This window comes from Pseudopodoces humilis, chromosome 7 (genome assembly GCF_049639895.1).
Source record: "Pseudopodoces humilis isolate 2021_Gansu_Grassland_sample_001 chromosome 7, ASM4963989v1, whole genome shotgun sequence".
NCBI lineage: Eukaryota > Metazoa > Chordata > Aves > Passeriformes > Paridae > Pseudopodoces > Pseudopodoces humilis.
In genome coordinates, this window is record NC_142206.1 from 46,594,898 (window position 1) to 46,617,843 (window position 22,946).

The 22,946-nt window shown below is 34.7% G+C and overlaps 1 protein-coding gene across 4 annotated transcripts in view; it reads right to left on the reverse strand.

Moving 5' to 3' along the window:
• TTC7B (tetratricopeptide repeat domain 7B) overlaps positions 1-22,946 on the reverse strand; it is a 121,634-nt gene that overhangs the window by 45,523 nt on the left and 53,165 nt on the right. For all 4 annotated transcript variants that reach the window (XM_005520193.2, XM_014249778.2, XM_014249777.2 and 1 more), the window contains exons 9-15: positions 22,779-22,916; positions 19,566-19,649; positions 18,253-18,357; positions 16,854-16,971; positions 16,605-16,662; positions 13,835-13,907; positions 12,414-12,574 (exon numbers count right to left, since the gene is read on the reverse strand). In XM_005520193.2, coding sequence (XP_005520250.1) covers positions 12,414-12,574; positions 13,835-13,907; positions 16,605-16,662; positions 16,854-16,971; positions 18,253-18,357; positions 19,566-19,649; positions 22,779-22,916 — 737 coding nt within the window. The remainder of the gene's footprint in view (positions 1-12,413; positions 12,575-13,834; positions 13,908-16,604; positions 16,663-16,853; positions 16,972-18,252; positions 18,358-19,565; positions 19,650-22,778; positions 22,917-22,946) is intronic.

Consider the following 22,946-nt stretch of genomic DNA (forward strand, 5'->3'; position numbering starts at 1 on the left):
ACCTAAAAGCACATGTACAACATAACAGGAGTCTGTGCAACAAAAATGCTGGAACCTGGGCTACCAGTGTAGGATTCAACATCAAAACAGCAGAAGACAAATATACTCGTAACAATGAAAGCAACACAAAAGTTTGGTGATTTTGGATACATTTAGTACATGTTGCAACATCGTTTCTATTTCTTGTGCATTAGGGAGGTCAACAAGACTGAGTGCTCACACATTTTCCAAAATACAAACAACAAAGTATATGATGGAAAAACATTCACAATTCTAATAAAGAAAGGCTAGGAAATTGTATCAAATAAATAAAGTACACTGGTGTGCGATTATCCACACTAAAGCAAAAATAATCTTGTGAGTAGAAAAGGTTGCATTTATAAGGCCACACCGAGCAGCTTCCCTGGATCCAAGAAATATTTGGACTATATATCTTAAAAGAACTAAGACACCTCAAAAAACTGAAACATGATATTAATAATAAAATGAAAACCTGCCAACTACACATACTGGATAAATGGGGGAAGGAAGGGAAGAGGAAGGAGGCAACAGAAAGGAGGAACACCATGTGACAAATAGGTCTCTCATATTACCTTAATTTTATCAAGTTCCCTTGAAACATGGCTGGAGGTATAAGCAGCTCAGGGACAAGTATTATCAGGAAGGTTTTAGAAACCAGGAGGTAGGTTATCTGAAAAAAGACTTTCTGAAAGGTCAACTTCAAGCATCTGTGAAAACAGCTCTTCTGGAATACAGCCTGTATTACAGACACAGAGAATTTAAAACCTTACAAGAAATTTTGCTACACTACTAAAATGATGAAGAATAGATAAAAACTACCAAGTGATGGATGATGAAAATTAAGTAATATATTTTATGAACATCATTAATTATCTGTTTGTGTCTGTTTGACAGTAAAAAGTTTAAATTACTGGCACATGGTACGAGAGTAACCTTGACATGGTGGAACAGCACTCTTAAGAATAGAAGCACTGAGGAAAAGACAATATTCAAAAAAGAAATGAAGAGTAGAACAATATGTGTCAGAGATGTGGAATAAATGCAACAGATAAGAACAGAAATCTGTTTGGGTCAAATCCTTCGGGGAAGGGAAGTAGGTAAAACAGGTTCTTTCAAAGACAGACTAATAGGGTATTTGTTCCAGAATCAGCATTTCCTATGGATACAGATCTTTAACATCACTAAAAATAAAGTGAATTGTATCATTTTAGGAGACTAATTACCCAGACACAAAATGAAGAACAAATCAAACTCTTAAATGGAAAGACTTAGTTATTCTTGGAGCTAATAGCTGATAAATTTATGAAATAACTACTGAAGCAGCAAATGACTCCATTACTTGAAGACTGTTCACACAAACTAATGAGGACATTATAAACCAGCTGTGCATAACCTAATCCATATATTACTGGATTTTTATTTAAATAAAGAATGAAAAATTTCAAATGGATTTATAACTAGGTCTTTGAATGTCAGTGACAAATAACTTGATAGCGAAGGTTAGCAAAGACATCCAAGATGCAGCAGAAACCTGGTGTTTAGCACAAAGATGCTCAAACAAGTTGAATGGGTAAAATTCCACGTGTGACAAGCCAATCATTGATCAAAAACTGTGCAAGTAAGACATCAGAAATGTGCAGAGATCCTATCAAGAACAGCAGGGGACCAAGCAGGGGACGGAAGAGCAACACAAAAAGCTGCATCTTATGTACATTAGTAAAAAGCTAAGCTAAACTACACCTGAACAGTACACTAAAATTATAGTATTTTAAGGCTTTTTTTATATCAAAGTAGGAAAAAAGAGAAAATGTGTTTACTGAACAGGGATGACAATTAAGAATAGTCAGGAATGAACCCCCAACCTTCACCATAATCTTCACCTATGCTGTCTGAGATATGAAAACTATGACAAATGGAGAATAGGAACTTTCTAAGAATGACTGAAGTTAAGGTAACCAAAAATAATCCATTTCTCAGAATTATGGAAACAGGGACACATAGGATTGTCCTTTCTAAAGAAAAAACTTGAAAGAAAAATATAACTTCTGGAATGACTGGGGAACAGCATCTATGTTGCTAATTATTTTATTAGGAGGGAAGGAACATTAGCTATTGCTCAAGTTTAATAAAGAGATCGCACCAAACAACCTGTGTAGCCATTATTCCAAATGAGAGCTGCCTAACAGCTGGGCTTATCAAGGTAAGACAGCTGTGAAGAGGCCAGATGCAGTTCAGGGAATACTCATTGGAACAGAAGGAGAAAGACACAGTGGCATTGTACAATATCCCAATAACACCACACCTGGAATGTTATATGTAATTCTCATTGTAACAGCTAAAAACCCCACATACTTGAGGAATTTCAAATCAGAGCAGCTGCACAGAAAGGCTATAAGGGTGATCCATTTACTGGAAACTACAGAGCATAAAAAAAACCAACTTAATTTAGTCACTCTAGCAGAAAAAAAATCTTAAATAAAAGCCAAGAAGAGGTACAATTTCTTTCTATAAATACAGATGAGACAAGCAGCAGGAAGGGAAAAGAACAATTTATCTAGAGGAAATTGTGTCCACGAAAACAAGTATATCTAAAGGCCATTCAAACTATTAAAATACTAAGGGTGGGAATTGGGTCTCCTAATTTATAATTAGGTTGTAAAAAAGACTGCTTCCTTACAGTTTGTTTTGGATAGACCACAGAAGAGGTGGTGCAAATATTCTAAATTCTTAAAATAAAACTGGTAAGTTCATGAAAAAAATTACAGACAGGACAATTATAACAAAGGGGCCTTGTGCCCTTCAAGGTTCTTGCTACTGTTTTATTCCTAATCATGCAAACAAATTTATTCATCTATGATATGAATCTTTCTTTACCAGCCAACCAGTGCAATTTGTAACAAAGAACTTATGACTCTCCAAAATACAATTGTTCTAATTCTCATCCAGCCTGTTTCTTTTTGAAGATGCTACAACCACCAATTTTCTTCCATATTAACTCCGTCATAAATCCAGGAGATCAAGAGGATTTCATTTGTCCCATACTGGCCTAATCTATTGAAGGTATTTCTAATTTGTTGAACGAAGCAAAAATTTGAAATATGGAACGCTGAGCTCTGCTATGTCACAAGTAACACTGCTAATACTGAGAACTCTTAGTTCTTTCTGTGAACAGGTATTGCTCTCCTCAAGCATAATTTTAAAACCAGCTGTTTTGCTTTTGGGATCAAGTCAGCAATTTCCACAAGCTGCTGTGCACCGCAAGAGCACAATGGCTTGGATCAGCCATAGCTGGATATCTGTATTTCATACACTACTGCATGGATGAGGCTTGCCTTACATTCTGTGATCCTTTCTTCAAATCAAGCAACATGACACATTCTGATGGGTCCCCCAGACCTGCCTGCTACAGCACTGTCACTCAATGCAGTAGTAATCAGGAATCTCCCTAAAGTCTCTCAGACTAAGCAACATCCTAGAGGAAACTCATAGTTCCACTAGACTTCTTCTGAAGGGTCCATATCCCCATATCCTGATCAAAACTGATCAGAATGCTCTATTTTCAGTTAGTGTTAGAAGCAAATTTCATTATTATTCTCTTATTATACAAATAATTTACATTGTTCAGAGCTTGAAGAAGATAAGAAGAGCTGTACATAACACTTAAAAGTATGTGCATTGAAAATAATAGTGTAAAGCACCAAAAGCTTTGCTGAGAAACCTAAGAGCCACCCTAGGAAAATAAAATTTAAAAGGATGCATCAAATCTGCTTGCTTAGAATGCAGGATTAAAAATGCCGCTACTTTGGTTTATGTTTAACTTACTTGGAGTGAACTTACTAAGTTTTAAGAGAACCTTTTTAAATAATTTAAGAGTTTGCTAAGAGTAACTTCAGCTAACAGTATTTTTTACATGACAATCAATTATTAAAAATGTTAGGAAATAATTAATATGCTGGGAGTCCCATAAATATGGGTACAAACAACAAACAAGCCACACAAAGTATCAAACAACTTCCCAATCTCAGAAAACCACATCAATTTCTGCAAAAGCTTAACTAGAATAATAAACTTTGATATATAATCAATTCTGATATATAGCCTGTTACTTATGAGAGCATAAAAGGAAGGTGATAAATACCAGTTCTGTGCAGAGTTATACAATATTTCGTTTTTCACTTTTAAGTGCTTATTTTATATATCCCACAACTTCAAATCCCCAAATGCTAAAAGAATTCAAAAGAAGTTGCACTGGTTTTAAAACCAAGCACTAAAAAAGCAAAAAAAAAAAACCCCAAAAAACCCAACCCCCACAAAAACTATCAAACCAATAACACCCCCAGCCCCCAAAAATACCCTCACCAAGACTAAACATATGACTTTTAAAATCTTAAACTAACTAGTTTAACAATAATTCTGCTCTAAAAAAAAATCACAAAAAGGATGGTTCAGAATGTAATGCTAAAGATACTGAACTCTGAAAATAAACTCTTTTTAACAGACAATGTAGACTTCTTTTCAGATGATCTGAATTTAAGGGAAAAATAAATATGGTGATGTAGAGCTTACATTCACATGCATACTTCATACAGTTTGATGTCATTTTTGTAACAAACTGTGATAAGTGTCATCTGCTTGTGCAAATTAAAGCAGATTAACTATGAGACCCCACAGAATAACTGAAGTGGGAAAGCAGTATACAGAATGCACAAAATGAAGGTGAAACAAACACTATTCAAAATTGATTATTTGCAAGAATCTAAAACTATTGACCTTTCTAGATAAAGTATTAGCAAATCGCTCCTGAACTCAACAATTGCATACATAGGAAAACTTCTGATGATTGACAGGAAACATAAGAAATGAGGAAGTAGGTGGCAAGCCAAACCTTGGCATGGTCAGTTTTCTTTATGTCAGTATGTGCTGTGAGCAAGTGCCCTTCTAAAAATCTTTTAATTACTCATAAATACATAGTTTAGAAGGAAAAGGCTAAAATTAGAAGAAAATCCTGAAGTTCCTGGTGTTTATCTCATTCACAATCCAGATTTTGACAATAGTTTATGATCTGCAAATTAGAAGAAGGTAGGGCTGACTGCCTTAAAATCCTTCAATTGAGAATTTCAGTTGAATCCAACAGGACTCTAACTGTCATGTAATATACCCCCCTAATGAAAAGATCCTTATAAAACACAGTAGGAAATTTTGTCTAGAAACTGTTCAGTGGCACAGCTTCATAGCTGTCAGGCCAAATTTCTTTTTAAAAATGAAATACATAGCTATAGGAACAAATACAGCCTTTTCAATCTGTATGTGGAAAAACATCATAAAAATAACTAACCAAGAGGCAAATAAGAATGCCAGCAAACAGGTAGTTGAATCAAAGTCCCCAGTGAAGCAATTATGCTCAAATTAACACAACCCTTTCCAAGAGATGTGATGCAGGTGTTTCTCTGTATAATGATGTAATAAATGTCATTTAAATATTTTGTGCAGTTCTGGCTCACATGTGATGAAAAACTGGCTACAGTGGAAGGAATAACTGAAAGGCTGGAGAAAATGCCCTTACTGACAGCAAGTACCATGACACTCTTATCAGAAAGGACGTTGGGAGGTGGTCTTACTACAGAAGCTATCATCAAGAGACTGCAGTCACCAGGATTGCAGAGGGCTTAACAAATTATGATATAGAAACCAACAGCTGGAAAGAAACCAGTAAGGGATCAAATCAAATTAAAGGCAAAAATGTTGTCTTAATGAAGAGTGCAGCTCCAACACTGGAAACAAGCTAACACATGCTACAATGGTTTCTCCAGGTTTTGATGTGTTCTTATCTAGGTTGGAAGTTTTCTGGAAGGTATGCTTTAGCTAAACCAATATTAACATAAAAAGTAAAGTAAATGTAGGAACTTCTAATATGTAGACAGTCAGAGGAGTTAAGATTTGATCCTCCCGGCTTCAAACTATTAATTCAAGCTTCCAGTTTTGACAGCTGTCCCTTTAACACTTGCTGTAGAAAGCTTACAACTAGCTTCACATTACTCAACTCCCAAATACCTGCCTTGTCACCAAAACACAAAATGACACAATTGTAAAAATTTAACCTACTGTGAGAATGACAGCATGAAACCAGACAGACTATGAAAGACGTATAGTTTTATAAAGGATTTAGTTATACATTCAGTCATCTTAGATGCAACCATGGTAATCAAAGTACAGAAAGAAACTTATAGAGGTATCTGCTGCAATTGCAAAGTGAACTGCTGCATAGTCAGTCTCTCCATTTTGAGCATTCAAGGAGAGTTCTATTATCAGGAAAGACATAAAGAGTTCATTATAAAACATGAAAAATCATCATTTTTAAGTACCTTGAAATGAAATGCCCAACACTAGCAACGGGAGGTCAAGCAAACAAACTTAATTTTTGTAAAAACTTCAGAAAAGCATTCAACTTAATAAAAAAATAACATCCTAAACTGTTTCTCAGTCAATCACCAAACCTCCAACATCAGCTACACAGATCCCAGGTACTGGGAAGCCCATATACACACAGAAATATGGATGAAGTAACGAAGCTGTTCAGATTGCTATTTGAAGCATGAGTCTAAAAAAGCAAAAGAAGCAACAAAACCAGCCCTCAAGCACCAAAATAACACAATTTTGTGAATATCATGGATGAGTATATTTGGTATCCATTGGATGGCCTTTCTTGCACCCTATTATTCCCCATATATTTGTTTCCGAAGCAGTCAGACCTGTAATTTTTGGTGCAGTGTATGTATACTGTATTCCATATTATGAACTCAGTGTCCTTAAGAAAATGTAGATCTCTAAACTGCAATGAAGATAGTTTCTGACTAAAGCCAGAACAAATTAGTTATACTTGAAAACTTTTTGTTTGCCTGCCTTGAATTCCCTGCAGCAGCCAGCTCATGACCCCAACTGGGACTCTTTCAATCAAGTTTCAAAGAATCTACAGCCTAGCAAACATAATTCAGGGATAAGACCCTGAGGCCAATGACCAATTTGTTACATAAAGTAATATCTACCTATCAACAATGTCTTTTTTAATGGACCATTCAGTAAAAGCATGTAACTACAACCAAAGAGGAAGAGGGATGGGGGAGTGAGGTAGAAGAGCCCAAGACAAAAAGAAAAAAACACAGGCAAATGGTACTGTGTTTCATGTCTTACAGAAAAATCATTCCTGAGAACTAATTCATTTAACTCCCAATATAAACAGGATCCAAATGGAATGGATTTGAAAATTCATGTTGTCAAATACTGACAAGAATGCATACACAAACCTGAAAGACATTATTTTGGCAAGCATAGCACACCACTACTTCTTGTCCAATCCTATATTATCATTCTTTCCTCAAATAATTTCCAGTGTTCTATTTATCAAGATAAAACCCCACAAAAGTTCAAGTTTTATCAGCACCACACACTGCAGTGCAACTACAACTGACCTTGGGAAAGCAGAATAGGGTAGTCTGTTTCCTTCAGTTGATAAATATGTTCCTGCCCCAAAAAACATCAGTGTATATGTATCGTCCTACACTGCCTGTACCAACCAGTTCTTTTTTTATGCCCACCTGGACATCTCCAAGAAGGAAACAAGTTTGTTACTTACTCAACTGAGAAGAATGTTAAAAGGCCCTGTGATCCTGGGAAATCTAATGTAGCTCAAAAGAGCCCTTGGGGGTCAGGAAGGAAAAGATTTAATAGTTTTCAGAGGAGTGACATATTGGCCTGATGCTTCTGTGAAATATTCTTGGAAGAAAAAAAATTTCCATCACACTTCAAGAAATGTAAATGTTTAAACTGTGAACTAAGTCTTCAGTTGTCTTCAAACCTGTTACCATATGCCTTTCCTTTTTGAGTGTACTTAACATTAAAATAACATGGTTGCACTCCTCAAATAACCCATCTGCTGTTCCCTGCTTCTGCTACTTTAAAAGCTTGTCAGCTGCTATCCATTGCAGTTCCAATTTTCAGCATAAAATTAGCAATTTACTATTTATTTTGCCTAATTACATTAATTGTAGGCATTATATTCATCTTGAAGTGCCCCAGCATTTGAAATAAGGGAACCCCAAGCAGTTAAAATTAAGAAAACAATATCCCAAGTACTTTGCTAAGAAACCTGACTCTGTCTCTCTTGACTGAGAACCTACTTTTGACTAATCATGAATTAAAAACAGACAGAAGTGTTGCTTCAAGATTTCACATCGTTAAATACACTACTAAAATACATATTCCTTGTAACAAGCAGATAAAAAAAAAAGAGGGAATATTGTAAATATTGTAAATAAGGCTGCTCAGGTAATTGCTCATGTATGATATATATTGTGTGAGAAATGCAAGCCCAGCATGAACCAGTGCAATGCAACCACTGTTATCTTGCATCACCTTGAACACACCCTCAGACTGCAATGCACACCCTCTGGGACTGCTTACACATTCAGAATTGAAATCACTGGATTAATAAAAATAAAACTCAAGGAAAATCCAAGCTACTTAGACCTGAAGCCCCACTCATGGCTAAGTACTTTAGCAATTTAGGATGTATTGTGGCTCCATCCTGCCTAGTCTCTTTGCATTCAGGTCAGCACATCTCTGCTTCTGTTACAGGAGGAGAAAGGCATCATCTCACTCAGCTTCCCACATAGTTTCATGGTTAGGACTCTGAGCTGCATCATTTGTGGGTTAACATCCTGTCAAGCTGGAGAAAAAGTGAACTTCACAAACACAGTAACACCTGATTGGGATTACCTATTGAGGTTTATTAGTGTTGGCACGTTATTCCCACCCATTTCAGTACTGATACTGAGTACAATATTCATGATCTTTTCAGTATCTTAATCTGTTCAGTAGCCTTTTGTCTAGAGATCTTTTTGTCCCCAGATTAAAGCATGTTCAGATTGCAGAAGGCTTCAAAGATTAGCCAGCATTTAAAAGGAGATTGATTCTATTCACATAGCTGATGTCTTTATAAGGAAGCTAGCAATTAAAGCCTACAAAAAGTTTGAAAAAAATAGTGCTATAAATATTCAGCAAATATGGTTGACAAATGTGTATGTGTGTATATAAAAAATTTCATTATTTTCAAAATACTTCACGTATTTCAAAATTTTTCTGTGAAAAAACATTATTACATATCTATTTCAATTTTACAGGTTTCTTAGATTTTTGCCAATAGTTTTCCCAATACCTATTCAGAACTCAGAACAAACTGCATGTTTATGCTGCCAATAAAATTAATACAGGAGAAACCATCAGCTCTATAAAAAGCTGTACCTTGCTGCTAACAGCCCAGGGTGTTTACTCATTGTCTCCACTCCTTTAGACAATGATGGGACAGAATTATTTAGCTCTGAGGAATTTCTTTCTACTAAGATGCCCAGGGCAAAATCATGATCTGATTGGCCAGCTCTCTAGATTTATAGTGCAGGAAGGTTATTATTAATTGCAGATCCAAAGATATGCTTGCTGTGCACTTCAAATATCAAACATGAACTCCAGGAATGCACCAGGTTTTCAAATGTCAAAAACTGACAGACAACATATTTACTAATTGATTACAACACAAGAGTGATGGAAAGTAGCTGCTTCTCTGATTCATGATTCATGATGTATCCTATGAGTTCCTTGCAACCTCTGTCATTTTAAGAAGTTGCAGTATTAAATGTGTGAAAATGTGGATTCTTTTTAAAGACATGCAAAACAAAAAGAACATACAGCTGTGAAGAGAACAAGAACAGTAGTACTCAGTGCAGCAGTGCAATTACAGCACATAGAGGTATGCAGATAGGAATAATGCACAAGAAATGAAAGAAATAAGGAATAATAAATCACAAGCACTGTGTTTTAATATTCCAGGTATAGAGATTTATTATGCCATAGAGCCATCACAGCATCGATTTGCATAAAGCTGGGGTAAAGGATCCTGTCAGAAATACAAAGAATACCAAGAGAACTCTTGTAGTATTTAGCTCACTGGAATGCAGACATAATTGAAAGATAAAGCATAAAGATACCCGAAGTGTTTACAAAACCCAATAAAGCACCACAGGTGAATAATGAAATGTTTCAGTGTATCTAAAAATTAGCAAGCTGTAGAGGAACACAAGAGGATCTCTTTCCAATCTACTAGGAAATATCATGAGATTGTATTGTTTATAGAAGTTGCCAAAAGAACATGGACTCAGCAATACACTAAACAGCTATGTTTTGTATTATATAGACACATGCACATTTGTCAACCATTTCAAGAACACCACATATAGTTTTCAAAAGCTGATAAATCCTTGCAAAAATAACCCAGTTACATGATAGAATCAATCCAAATTTATATTATTGACCAGATGTGCCTGTCTGACTGTCAGTATCAATTGCAGAGAGCAGACAAGAAATCTCAATCATATTTTCAACTTCTCTGGCAACTTGACAGCACTAAATACAAGACTCTGAGAGACTTTCTAGAGATACATTTAACTGTTTCACCTTGGATTCTTCAGCATCTGATAGTGATTCCTACTGCCAAGACATTCCTCAGAAATTCCCTGATCTGTACCAGTACACTGTAATGCAGTACACTGTATCACCACTGAATCTGTATTATACAATAGGACCAATGTAGAACCACTATAATGACCTGTATGATTAATATATATACATACATTAATACAAAGATCAGTCTCAGACAACATGTTTAACCAGAGTTGCAGTATAAACTACTATGGAAAAGCCATGAACCACATTTGAAAAACCCATAAATACCTTCTGAATACTCAGAAGAGTATTTTTAAACATTTTACTGAATGAACTCTTGTTCTCTCATTACAACAGAGATGAATATAATTGGGAGTTCACTCATAACAATAAGGAGTTCTGAAATCACAGTTTCAGAAAAACTTCTGGACTATTACTACTCTGAGACACATAGCAGTTGCAGATGCCACTAAGTGGCAGAAGATGAAATGAGAACAGACAGAAGATGACAGTCAAAGTGCTTTGAACATATTTGTCTTAATAATGGAGTATAAAATTAGGAAGCTGATACTTCATTTGCCCCTCAGACCTTGACTTCATGCTTTCCTCAGGACTGAGGGACTTGTCAGTAACAGATTAGAAAGAGAAACTGCAACATAGTTCTGAAATTGTGAAACACGTATAGAAGCCCCTGATAAGAACCGAGACAAGTCATAGGTGTGTAGATAAACTAGGAAGTGAAATACAGCAAAAGACAACAAAAGCCTTTGCACAGAACTGGCTGCAAGCTACGGAAGTTCTGACAAGAGGTGATATCAACAGAGGTTCTGGTCAGATTTGTGAGGAAAAAGGCAACAGTACCTTATAGAGACAGTCAAATGGAGACATGAAATGTCAAGGAACAGGAAGGAAAACCACTATGGTTTCTATTTTCAAATGAACAATATTTAAAGAAATCGTGTTTTTCTGGTAGGCTGATATAATAAAAATATATTACACAGGCTGGTATATATTATGGTATATTTCATATATTATGACATAAAAGGTAAGAATGAAGTAATTAAAAAAATTGTACAAATAAGCCTGTAGGATACGTGTAATATGGATTACAGCCTTAGTGACAACTGGTAAAGCATCAAAGTGGAAGACTGGAAATTAATGGAAGCTGTCCCTGAGAGATTTTCCTATAAAGAATTTTACTATATTTTCATAAGAAAATAAATTTCAAAAAAAACCAACCAACCAATCAAAACCAAAACAAAACAAAAACCCCACAAACACCAAAAAAAACAACAGCAACAACAAACCCCACACAAAAGTACAAAATTCAAATGTATGTTAAGATGTACTTAACATGAAAAATAAACAGAAAGAATGACTTCTTTCTTAAACAAGAGAACATCTAGCAAACATGCTTCTCCCTGTTCACTTATTTAGTTGTCCATCAGCCAACTCCAGATGACTGTTATTATCTATTATCTAAGCAAACGAGATTCTCTATTTTATGATGTATTTTACAAAATAGATTCATACAATATCCATGGAGTTATCCATAGGATGGGATAAATCTATCCTAGCTAACAGTAAAGTCCTGTTTATCCTTCTTGCAATACTGCATAAAATGGAAGATACAAACATACTACAAAGCATGCAACAGTGAGAATTTATCTACATAGCTGTAGAAAAAAACAAAGTAAGATCAACTACCCAGTTCTAATCTCCCTTCCAAATCAAATCCTTTATCACTGTTTAACAAGCCTATAATAAGGCAGACTGCAATAAATGGGCAGGAAAGAAGACTGCTGGAAAAAAAATCATCCCCTCTTGAAATGAATGCGATGAAAATCCAGGAAAAATAAATACGAGAGAAAGCGTAGAAAGGAAAGATGATATTCACTCACATAAAATTTTCTGGATATTCACTCAAGGCCATATCAATGATATTCAAAGCATCATGATAGTGTTTCTGGGCTGATAGCAAGAGTGCAAGGAGATGAAGAGAGTTGGCATCATCTCCTTGTAGTTGCAGAGCCTGACGAACGTAACCCAAAGCTTCTGGTATCTGATTTAAAAAAATAAAAAAAGGCAGAAAAATAAAGCACCACTATTAGAAGTATTGCCTTTTACTTGATTGTCATCCATAAAATTTTCAAAATGCTCACCCAAGTAACATGCAGAATTCCATACACTCCTGCAAGACACTACTCAGAAATTCAAAATGGACCTGATGTTCTACAGTGAACATTGAAAATTAAATAACATATTAACCTGGAAAGTAAGATACATGTTTCTATAAAACAGTTACCTTCAGCCCCTTAAAATATTCTCTTTCAAATCCTGGCTGTACTGCTATATGATTTTGAAAATATTTTAATTGTAATGCTTAACTGAAATGTACAGTTAGGCAGCAACAGTAACTTTTCTTTATGTAGAATTTCATTATCTCCTCAGCTGCCTGAGTTTTTTTTTAAAGTAAACACAGTAAGTGTTAAAACCAAGAAATTTAATTAAGCAACACAAGAATTTTGGAATTCAGACTGTATAGAGTCATAGCCTGCTCCTCAAAAATATTTTGTGCTACTAAAGTGACAATCCATTCCACTCTAACATGACATAGTCCAAGTTCTGTGCTACTCATTAGCAATGAAAAGTAGTCACTATAGAATGTAAATAACTGTGCTCAGGGCTACTTTCTGAAATAAACATGACATCAGAAGAGGCTTACCATGATATACAGAAAGCAGTTCCGTATTATCCAAATTCATTATATATATGGTAGAAAGCCTTAAATGTAACAGCTGTACAACCTGGACTAAGCTCTGATCTCTTTTATGGCATTAAAATACTTTCCACTTTTCTAAAACACGGTTTTGTAATGTTGTCCACAATAACCAAGCCTCACACAGGAATTCAGGAAGGGCACAGATATTAGCAGGTACTCAAGGTATAGCAGTGGCAAGATCATTAAAGACTAGATTCAAGAGCTCCACTCTCCAGGATCTGAGCAGAGATCAGACCTACATAATAGGTAAAAATACTGTAAAAACCAACTTTTGCTTTCTCTGTCTAGCAACATAAACGCTGAAGTGGAATTATTTCTGTCTTATTTCTGATCCTATAACTGGAAATATTGTCAGAAGTCTGCAGAATTGCATAAGACTGAAGGTGTTTGAAGAGACTATTTCAGGATTTTTTCCGTGTATATATATGCACAAGGAAAACCAGGTTTTAATTGAAGAAATCTTCATCTGTATTCATCAACAGATACAAACTCTAACCTTCATATGACAGCATGACGCTGCACTTTTAAAACATAACTAACCTGTCTGGATATGGCAAGCTGCAGTGCCAAGTAAAATGCTGCCAGATGATCCATTGGAGACAAACTGTGAGCCCTTAAAAAGAAACAAAACAAAAAAATGAATTTTCCCTCTGTTCAGAAAGGTTAGATATACCCATAAATGCATATATATTAATTTATTCATATTCATATATCTTCACTACATGTATACTCATATTTTGATATAAGTGGTCATTTCAGCTACTTTTCTTATACTTCTCAATAATCCTTGATTTAAAGGAAGCACCTTGAGACATGAAAAATCATTTTTAATAGAAAATAATTATGTAATTTCTTAACTTAAATCTTAAAAAATAAATATTTAATACAAAATATTTCTTCAAATAAATTATACTCTTAAACAAACACTAGATGTCATTACCTAAAATATTTATAAGAAAATTTCATTAAATGAAGTTTTCTCACAGAAAAGAAAGGAAAAAAATCCAAACATGAATTCCCAAGAACACCATGCTTTTAAGGAGATGAAGTATATCAACTTTTTTCCACCTTCAAAAAAATTATGTTTGTTCTCTTCTATTTCATATTTTGGTCAAATGCACACTTTGAGTCTTAGTAATTTTCCTGTCCTATGGAAATTGACACTCTCCTATTTCCCCCTGTAATACAATCTTTCTGCTGCAAGATAAGAGCTTTTTAGCAGGGGATGCTTGAGCATAAGGACAAAAAAACATATTATGGCTGTACCCCAAAATGATGTGTAGTAAGTACTGGGCAGGAAGCCTGGAACTATTTTTTTATTTACATTTGTTGCATTTTTTTAACAGAGTCACATTTAGAGCTATAATGTGCAATAATCATCTTTGGAATGTCTAGCGTGTCACTTCTGTTGGGAGGAATCATCAAAATTGACCTTTAAACCACTAAAACCACAGAGAACCTTCTGCTTCTGACCTGTGGATTTCTGTCTTCTCAAGTCCAAACAGCTGTACACGTCCATTAGCGTAGTAACTACCCCCAACATGCTTCAATAAATTTTAAGATATTAGGGGACTGCTCCATATTTTGTTATTTTCACCTTTAAATTGGAAACTAGATGCACAGGTAAAGTCTATCAGGGCCCAGGACCAGTCATTTTTTAAACTTAAATTCACAAATTAAGCAATATTAACAAGAACAAGAGATTTTTACCTAGCACTTCTTCAGTCACCCAAGCTTCAGATAGTGAAAGAATAAAGCTGTTACTATCTATCTACCATTTGGTAAGTTCTGTGAAACTTCATTTCACACCAATCACAGGAAAAGCACTGAAAGTCATCCAAAATTAAAAAAAAAAAAAAATTAGTGAAACAAACACCCCCTCAGTACTGCATGAAGAGAGCAACAAGCACCTTCTTGAATGGCCACCATCACAAATTGGTAAGCCTTAAAATCTGGCTCAGGCAAGGGTGCAAAATGTAATTGTATTTCTTCAGGACCTCTGTTTCTTCAGGAACTGGCCCTCTAGTCAGGTGATCTTAAAAATCCACAAAATAAATATTAAAAAAAAAAGGCAGATCAAAATACTGAGTCCAGTACAGGCTGCTTGCTTTATAAACTGGTAGAAGACAGAAAATCCAACTTCCATCTCCTGGAAAACTTATATTATTCAGATGTGGTAAGAGAAAGTAGGCATGACTGGTGTGCTGTGTGAAACACAACATAACTCGCAACCAAGCAACAATATTTGAACAGAGACTGAGAAAGAGTAATTTCATTGATAAGAAAATCAATATTTACATGACCTGGCAATGCACTTTTACTAGCCAGAAGTAGGAAAAAAACTAACTAAAACCACTAGGGAAGAGAAGAGCAAAGGGATGTTGAAACATATTTACATACAGAGGAATTACTAAGACAAGACAGAAAAAAGAAGGACCAACACATACCAGCCTCACTCTAAAGTTACCCGCAAAACACTTTTTCAACCCTATACCCTCAGATAGAAAATCACCACCAAAAAAGGCAGAAATTCATTTTCATATTAATGCACAAAACTGTTTCCCTACATCTAGGCTTATCTCAGCAAAGAAGGGTTTTCAAGGGTATATAAACATAAAAGACATACTTTAGATGCTGCAGCACTTTTGCCAGTTTTGTCATAAAGATTTGTTTCTTCTATAATTAGGGTAGAAATGTTCTCATTCATCTGTTTATTGTCATTTCGTTTGCAGAGTCCATGAGAATGAACTACTGTCATCTCCAATGGCACTGCTTCCAGGTAATGCACTTGGAAGATGACATTTGCACTGTCATTGCCTACACTGTTACATTTCCAGATAGAATTTTCATTTTCCCCTTGCTTACTATTTCAAAACCTGCACTTCACCCCTCAGCCCCAGCAGCATGGCCTCAATTATTGCTCTGCTTCTACAGAAATAATTGCAAAGGCCTCCAATACAATCTGATCAGTGGACAGCTCTTAGAAACACTATCTCATTGAACCACTACTTGAAATCTTACATTGTGTGTTTTTTTCCATCTAGATCAGAATATTTGAGCAAATATTTTATACTAGAGAGCAACACAAATATCTTTAAATAAAAGGAAATCCTTATAAATCAATTTGGATAATGTTGGCAGAAAATGATGGAAATAAATGCTAAAGAAATACATTCTGTTCTCATGATGGGAGACTCCCAGAGGTGAAGTTGTCACTATATGATCTTTTACAAGTCTCTCTTTTTAGCATATAACAAAAGCTTTGCACTACATATAGCAGGAGAAAATGGAAAGATCAACACCCACTCACCTCTGAAATGCAAGAAGAGCCTTTCTCTGCAAGACCTCTTGCACCCCTCGCAAAGATGCTAAAAAGGATATATTTAATCAGTGATGCAAACGATGATGAGATATCATTCCACACACTAACTGAAGAAGCTTTAATACATTGACTGAAAAAATGGTTTCACACAGAAGCTTTAATGTCTACCATTCTGCCAGGTAGCCTTTTTTAGGCAGCATGGGAATTTCCAAATGTGAATGCTTATTCCCATCTTACCATCAGTGGCCTGCAGACTGTAAGTCAATCCCAGTGCCAAGTAGCCTTTTGCTTTGAACTCTGACGTTTTGTCCCCAAGATCAACAACTGCTTTGGCAAATCTTTCAGCTTCTTCCAACTGAAAATATTACAAAACATCCACATAAGTCAAAAACTAGCTAAATCTTACAGTATAATGATAAGAATGCTCAGAATGTGTATTATGCACACTGAACTTGTTAAAATTTCAGACATGATTGCTTTGAAGGAATATTTCATTTTCCATTAGACTTACGTTTCTTGCTAAATACTGAGTAAATATCGCAGATTTTAAGCCTATTCCTATGACTGAGAGAAATCTGGCAAAAAGCACACTTACTGTGCTTTTGCCTTTTTTCTTTTTTTCTTTTTTTTTTTTTTAATAAAAAAGGTATTTCTGGTCCATATATGCCAACTACCATTTTTGCACTTTATAAATAGAGTTCTTGACCCATGAACCATCTATTTAGAAAAATCAATCACAAGAACTATGGCTCTAAACCTGTAAAAAAAACAGTATATCCATGCAGAACTCTGCCTCGAATACTGCATTGCTGAATGGATCCAAACTCATAAACCGAGAAACACGTAAAAAATCAAGGTTTAACTGCCATGCTAACACACTATTTAATAATCTAGAAAGGAAAAAAAGCCCATCTGAATCCATTCCAGTGACTGTAAATGCTAAGTACAGTAAGCTACTCCATATGGACTCAATCCATAGAGAACAACTTACAGAACTAGGATATACCTTAATTAGGGCTGTATTTTGTCAGCCTCAACAAGTCATGTTTGTGCTACTACACCACTTTCTCAATTTCTACATGTGACCTTTCTCTTCTCTTTTCTTTCTTTTTTAAATATACTCATTCTTCTAAAAATTACACAACTATCTTGAAAACAACATGATGATCTTCGATCACTTTAATGATTTTTGTACCGATAGACCCATTTCAAGTTTATCTAAAATACCCAATTGTCCCTACTACAAATTCATAAACCACAGTTGCCTGCAAACATGATATCACCTGAAGAGTCTCTTGATTATAAGAGATTTGGCTCATTATCTTCCAGAAAGTTATTTTCCTCTTGCAGAAAATAATATAATTATATCTTGCATTTTTGATCCAATGTTTCAATTACCATATATTTTAAGCTATGTCTTAAACCAGTATCAGAATATGCTACCTTGATAAACATAACCACTGGCAAGTATTTCAAATTAGCCATTCAAACAGGGATGTACATGTGCATATACATATCCATGCTGTGTTTTTAGATATGCCCAAGTGCATGTAGTCACTGTGCAAAAGTCTTTGCTACATCTCTAAATCAAGATTTTAGTACAGTTCTTGCTGAAAAGACAGAGGGAAAAGCTTACCCAGTGCAGAGATCCCATGCAGAGCTTTGCAGCAAGGAGTGGAATAGTTGCATCATCTGGTTTCAAACGTATACATTCCTTCAAGACTTTAACAGCTCGAGCAGACTGTTTAAAACATTTTCCATTTAAATTACTAAAAACATAAATATGTTTCACAGATAGAAGATTCCTGTTTCCACCATTTACTACATTTTTCCTTTGTGAAGGAGACATTACTACACATTTTGTTGGCATTACTACACAGTTGGTCAAAGCTCCTCAAGCCAGTGAAAAGACAAGACTTGGGGCACTGCTATTGTTATTTAACTCCTACCAACTTTCATTAAGCATCCCCAGAGAAATGTCTGCTAAGAATGTAATTCCAGTGGTACACAATTCACAACAGAGATTGCAGATGCATTTAAAATTTTGCTAGGCCTGCAAACTCACAGCATTTGAGCCAGGCAAATGAAAGAGAAGGAATGGGACAGAGTTTTCTAAACAAGCAGTGTTTTAGTGTTCTTTGGGAGTTAAAACAGCACACAGGAATAGGTCTGATATAAGAGAATAGCACTGCTCCTCTTTAACTTATTTACCTCCATCCAAACAGAGTTTGGAAGATAACTCAAAGTAAATAGAGTTGGAAAAAGAACCAAGTCTCTTCAGAACCCATGTGCCTCTAAAATACAATATCTTCTAAGGAAAATACATTCCTTTGCCCCATTCTTAAAATAAGTGAAATATCCCCACTGGGAATGATATTTTAGAAAATTAGTTGTTTACATTACATAATGAATGTATTTTCTGTAACATAATGGCAAAAAGCAAAAAGAACTGAAAACAGAATTGCATCTCGAAGTTAAGTTCCTAGTTTCTATAAATTTTTTTAAAAATCCATTAGTTGCACAGTATACAGTCTCAAAGGCAGCAATATTAAAGAAGATAAAGTCACAAATTTCCAAAGGGAAAAAAAAAGGAAGAGCGTCACGAATCAGCATTAATTTGTACCTAAGTATAAAATAAATTAAGTCATCAAAAGCACACTTAAACAAGTTTTACAGGATAATAGAATCTAGTATAATCACTGCTTGTATTCAATCAGCTTATTTTAAGATTATTGGCAAGATAGTTGTTATCATCACCTAAGTTAGAAACTATTCAAATAACAACATTCATTGTACAGCACTCGGAATAAATTCAGACCTATGGCATACTTAGTTGATTCAAGGATTAGAATTATTTGCAAAAACACTACAGATGAAAATTATTTAAGTGCTAAATATTGTTATCAAATGCCATCAATACAAGAATTATTTGAAAAAATTCAGACTTACTTTTCCTGCTGCCATCAAGGACAATGCAAACTGATACCAGAGATGGAACTCTTCAAATGCAAACTTCATGGCTCTTTCTAAACACTAAATATGGGGGGGAAATTGTTATTTAAGGTGGTATTATTCAATTACTGAGAATATATACTAATATTAAGATTTTCTATAGACTCTTATCTAACATACATGTAATAAAAATTTTAAATTATTCAAATACATGAAAATAGCTGCCAGATTTTGTATGAAAAAGAACGTAGAAGAAAACAGATTTCCCATTTACTATGCTTATTTAAATACTCCTGCTGGTACTGTATTATGTAGTCTGAAAGAAGGAATGATGAATATCACTGAAGATACCATCTGTAAAAAGAAGGAGATAAGTCTTGAGAGAAAAGAAAATTGTACACACTCTCTTCCTAAGTTGTAAATACTTAATGCGCAGTGGTACCACAAGCATCTGCAAGTACCATTTAAAAGGAGGGGTGATATATAAAGATTCATTTTGAAGTATTATTTCTATTTGTAAAAATTTTAATTTCACATTCCATATTCTGTTGAGATTTTAAGTGAACTAACTGAATGCCAAAAGGAAATTCATTATTAATACACTGAGATTAAAAAATGAAATTAGCATTATATGCTAATTTTGAATTTTTCGTACCTGCTGTTGTCAATAAGAATTATTTCATTTTACTAGGTTAAATTTAACTAATCAGACCAGTTCTATATAGTAGAAAGGTAAAACACTTTCCTGGAATAAACTGATTTAGGAATTAATTTTCTAGTCTGCATGGTCCAATTACATGAAGCAGCTTTCTGCTCTGACAGCTACAGTGTATACGCTAAACCATAAAAGCATGAATTATTTTTCCCATTCAAACTCAGCCTTAACATTACAGAAAGCACAGTCAAGTGTGCAGCGTGCTTCCACACTACACCAGAATCTGAAGCAAAGCACAGCACTGAAGAGGAAACAAAACAGAAGTGCATTATCTGCTACATGTAAGTAATGTATGCTAGAATTTATCCTACTACACAACGTCCAGTATCAAGACCATTACGTATTAGAAATTTCATTAATTTTTGTAAAGAAATTATTTTATGATTTTACATGATTTAGAAATACTTTCTAATATTGCTGCCAAAGGTTCATAGTCAAATTGCATGTGTAGTAAGTTAATTAAATGTCTTCTATGAAAAGTAAGATAGAATTTATTTTTTTATTGGACTTTTCATAAGTGGAAACAAAAAGAGCACAGAAAGAAACAACTTATGTGTGATTGCTTCTTTTATTTTAGATACTTGACAGAGATGGCTCACTGTACTGCAAAAAACATAAAATTTCTTTTCTATAACTTGCTCAATTAAAAATGAATTACCAATTCTAACTGCAGAAAATGAGGTTTCAGAAATTGATACTTCAGGGTTTTATAATTTTGCAATTATAAGGGCACAGGACACAACTGTAAATTATCCTGAAAGGCTTGAGTTTGAACATACTAATATCTACCATTCCTTTTTCACCTAACTTCAAGTTCTATTTACTTGGCCCTGCTCAGTGAGAAAAGTGACAAGTTAGTGGTTTTTCTTTTCTTTGTAAGACAACAAAACTGGCCCTTAGTGTTTGTTGGGGTGAGGGATAAATGGATGGATATTTGTGACCTTTGCAAGTACACGAACACCTCTTACACTGGGTTCTTCTGAACAAAGTCACAACAAGGAATTTCAAAGACCTACAGCTTTCTAACAAGAAATACACAACCAGCAGTAGTCACCAGACAGGCTGGAAGTTAATGTTCAGGATAATGGCAACTGACTTAACCACTTGAAAACACATTCAGCACAATCCCTCTCCCACAGAAAATGCCATTGTTGATATCACCTTGTAAATAATCACAAATCACTATATGAAGGCTATGTCAAGCACTTAACTGAATTTGGTTGTTTATCACTATGGTCTCCCAAAAACTGTATGCTTGAAGTTAGGGAGCTGAAAGATGAAATTAAGAAAATGTAGGAAAATTTCTGGTCTGGAAGACATCTCTTCTAGTAGGATACTTACAAGCTCAGTATTATACATCCTACAAAGCTTAAAAACGAACTTGGTTACAATCAGAGTATGTTCATTTAGGATAGAATTTAGGACAGAATTGACAATACAAAATTCCTTCTAGTTGAAGCTGCCCTAAGAAATTGAAAGCCCATTATATACAAACTCAATAGAAACATGAACCCTTTTCAGTTAACGTGAATGTGAACAAGAACGTGACTTGGCATTAGAACAGTTTAACAAGGATGAGACAGATTTTTGATCATTTAATATTCTTATATAACAACCAACTACTTCTGTAAGCAATCAGCTATAGCAAAACCAGAAGGCAGCAATAAGATATTGGAACTGGTGGGTGAATACCATTTCCATAGTTAGAATAATTTTCCAATTTCTGATTTAATCTACAACAACTCCACTACAGCAATCAAAATCAGCTCAAAGAGAATGAACCCCTAAAAAATTAAATGCCTATTATATAACTGAACAGAATGTTTTAACATTTCTTAATATGTGTTTATTGTAATACTTCAAATTATAGAAGTTACTGACTATCAGCAGCAGAATTTGAGGGCAGATATCTTTTACTCACTAAACTGTAAGAGCTGCTTAAAGTCTATGTTTTCCTTATGTTTTTCTGTGCTTTGGATGACAAAGATAAGAGGAAATTAGATGTTCTAATAATTTACTGATAAGATCCTGCTGCAGCTGTGTATCTAGAATATCTCTATGCTAAAATAAGTACTGTTTATTATATCAGGTCTTCATAAGATGATTTTTTTCATATTCAGGATATATGCTTCATGTATATATTACAAATACATTTTAATTATTCTGTACTGAAAGTATTTTTCATTGTGGAATTATTTTCTTTTTTTAAAAAAGAAAATTTCAAAAGAATATACATACAATTTTGTTGGAATATTACTACAAAGATGCTAGACTAAAAGATGCTAGATTAAAACAAACAAATAAACAAACAAAAAACCCCCATCTAAAAAAACCAAACCAACCAAACACTCCAAGTTGAAACTACCTCCTGTATTTATAAAGCAGTCAGAATAAGTGTCCTATATTTGTTTCAGCCCTTTCTTACTACCACAATTAACATGATTAACAGAAAACAGCAACATGACACAGATGAATATTCACTGCAATCAACAAACCTCTGAAAGCATTTCATATTGGCCTCTTCTTCCCAAGGCTATTGTAAGTAAATCATAGACTACAGATGCACTTTGCAAACTGATGATGCGATCATTCTTGTGTTCTGGTATTCTGCTCAGTACAGCGTCACGGTTAGCCTGAAACACACCACAAAGAAAGAAACCAAG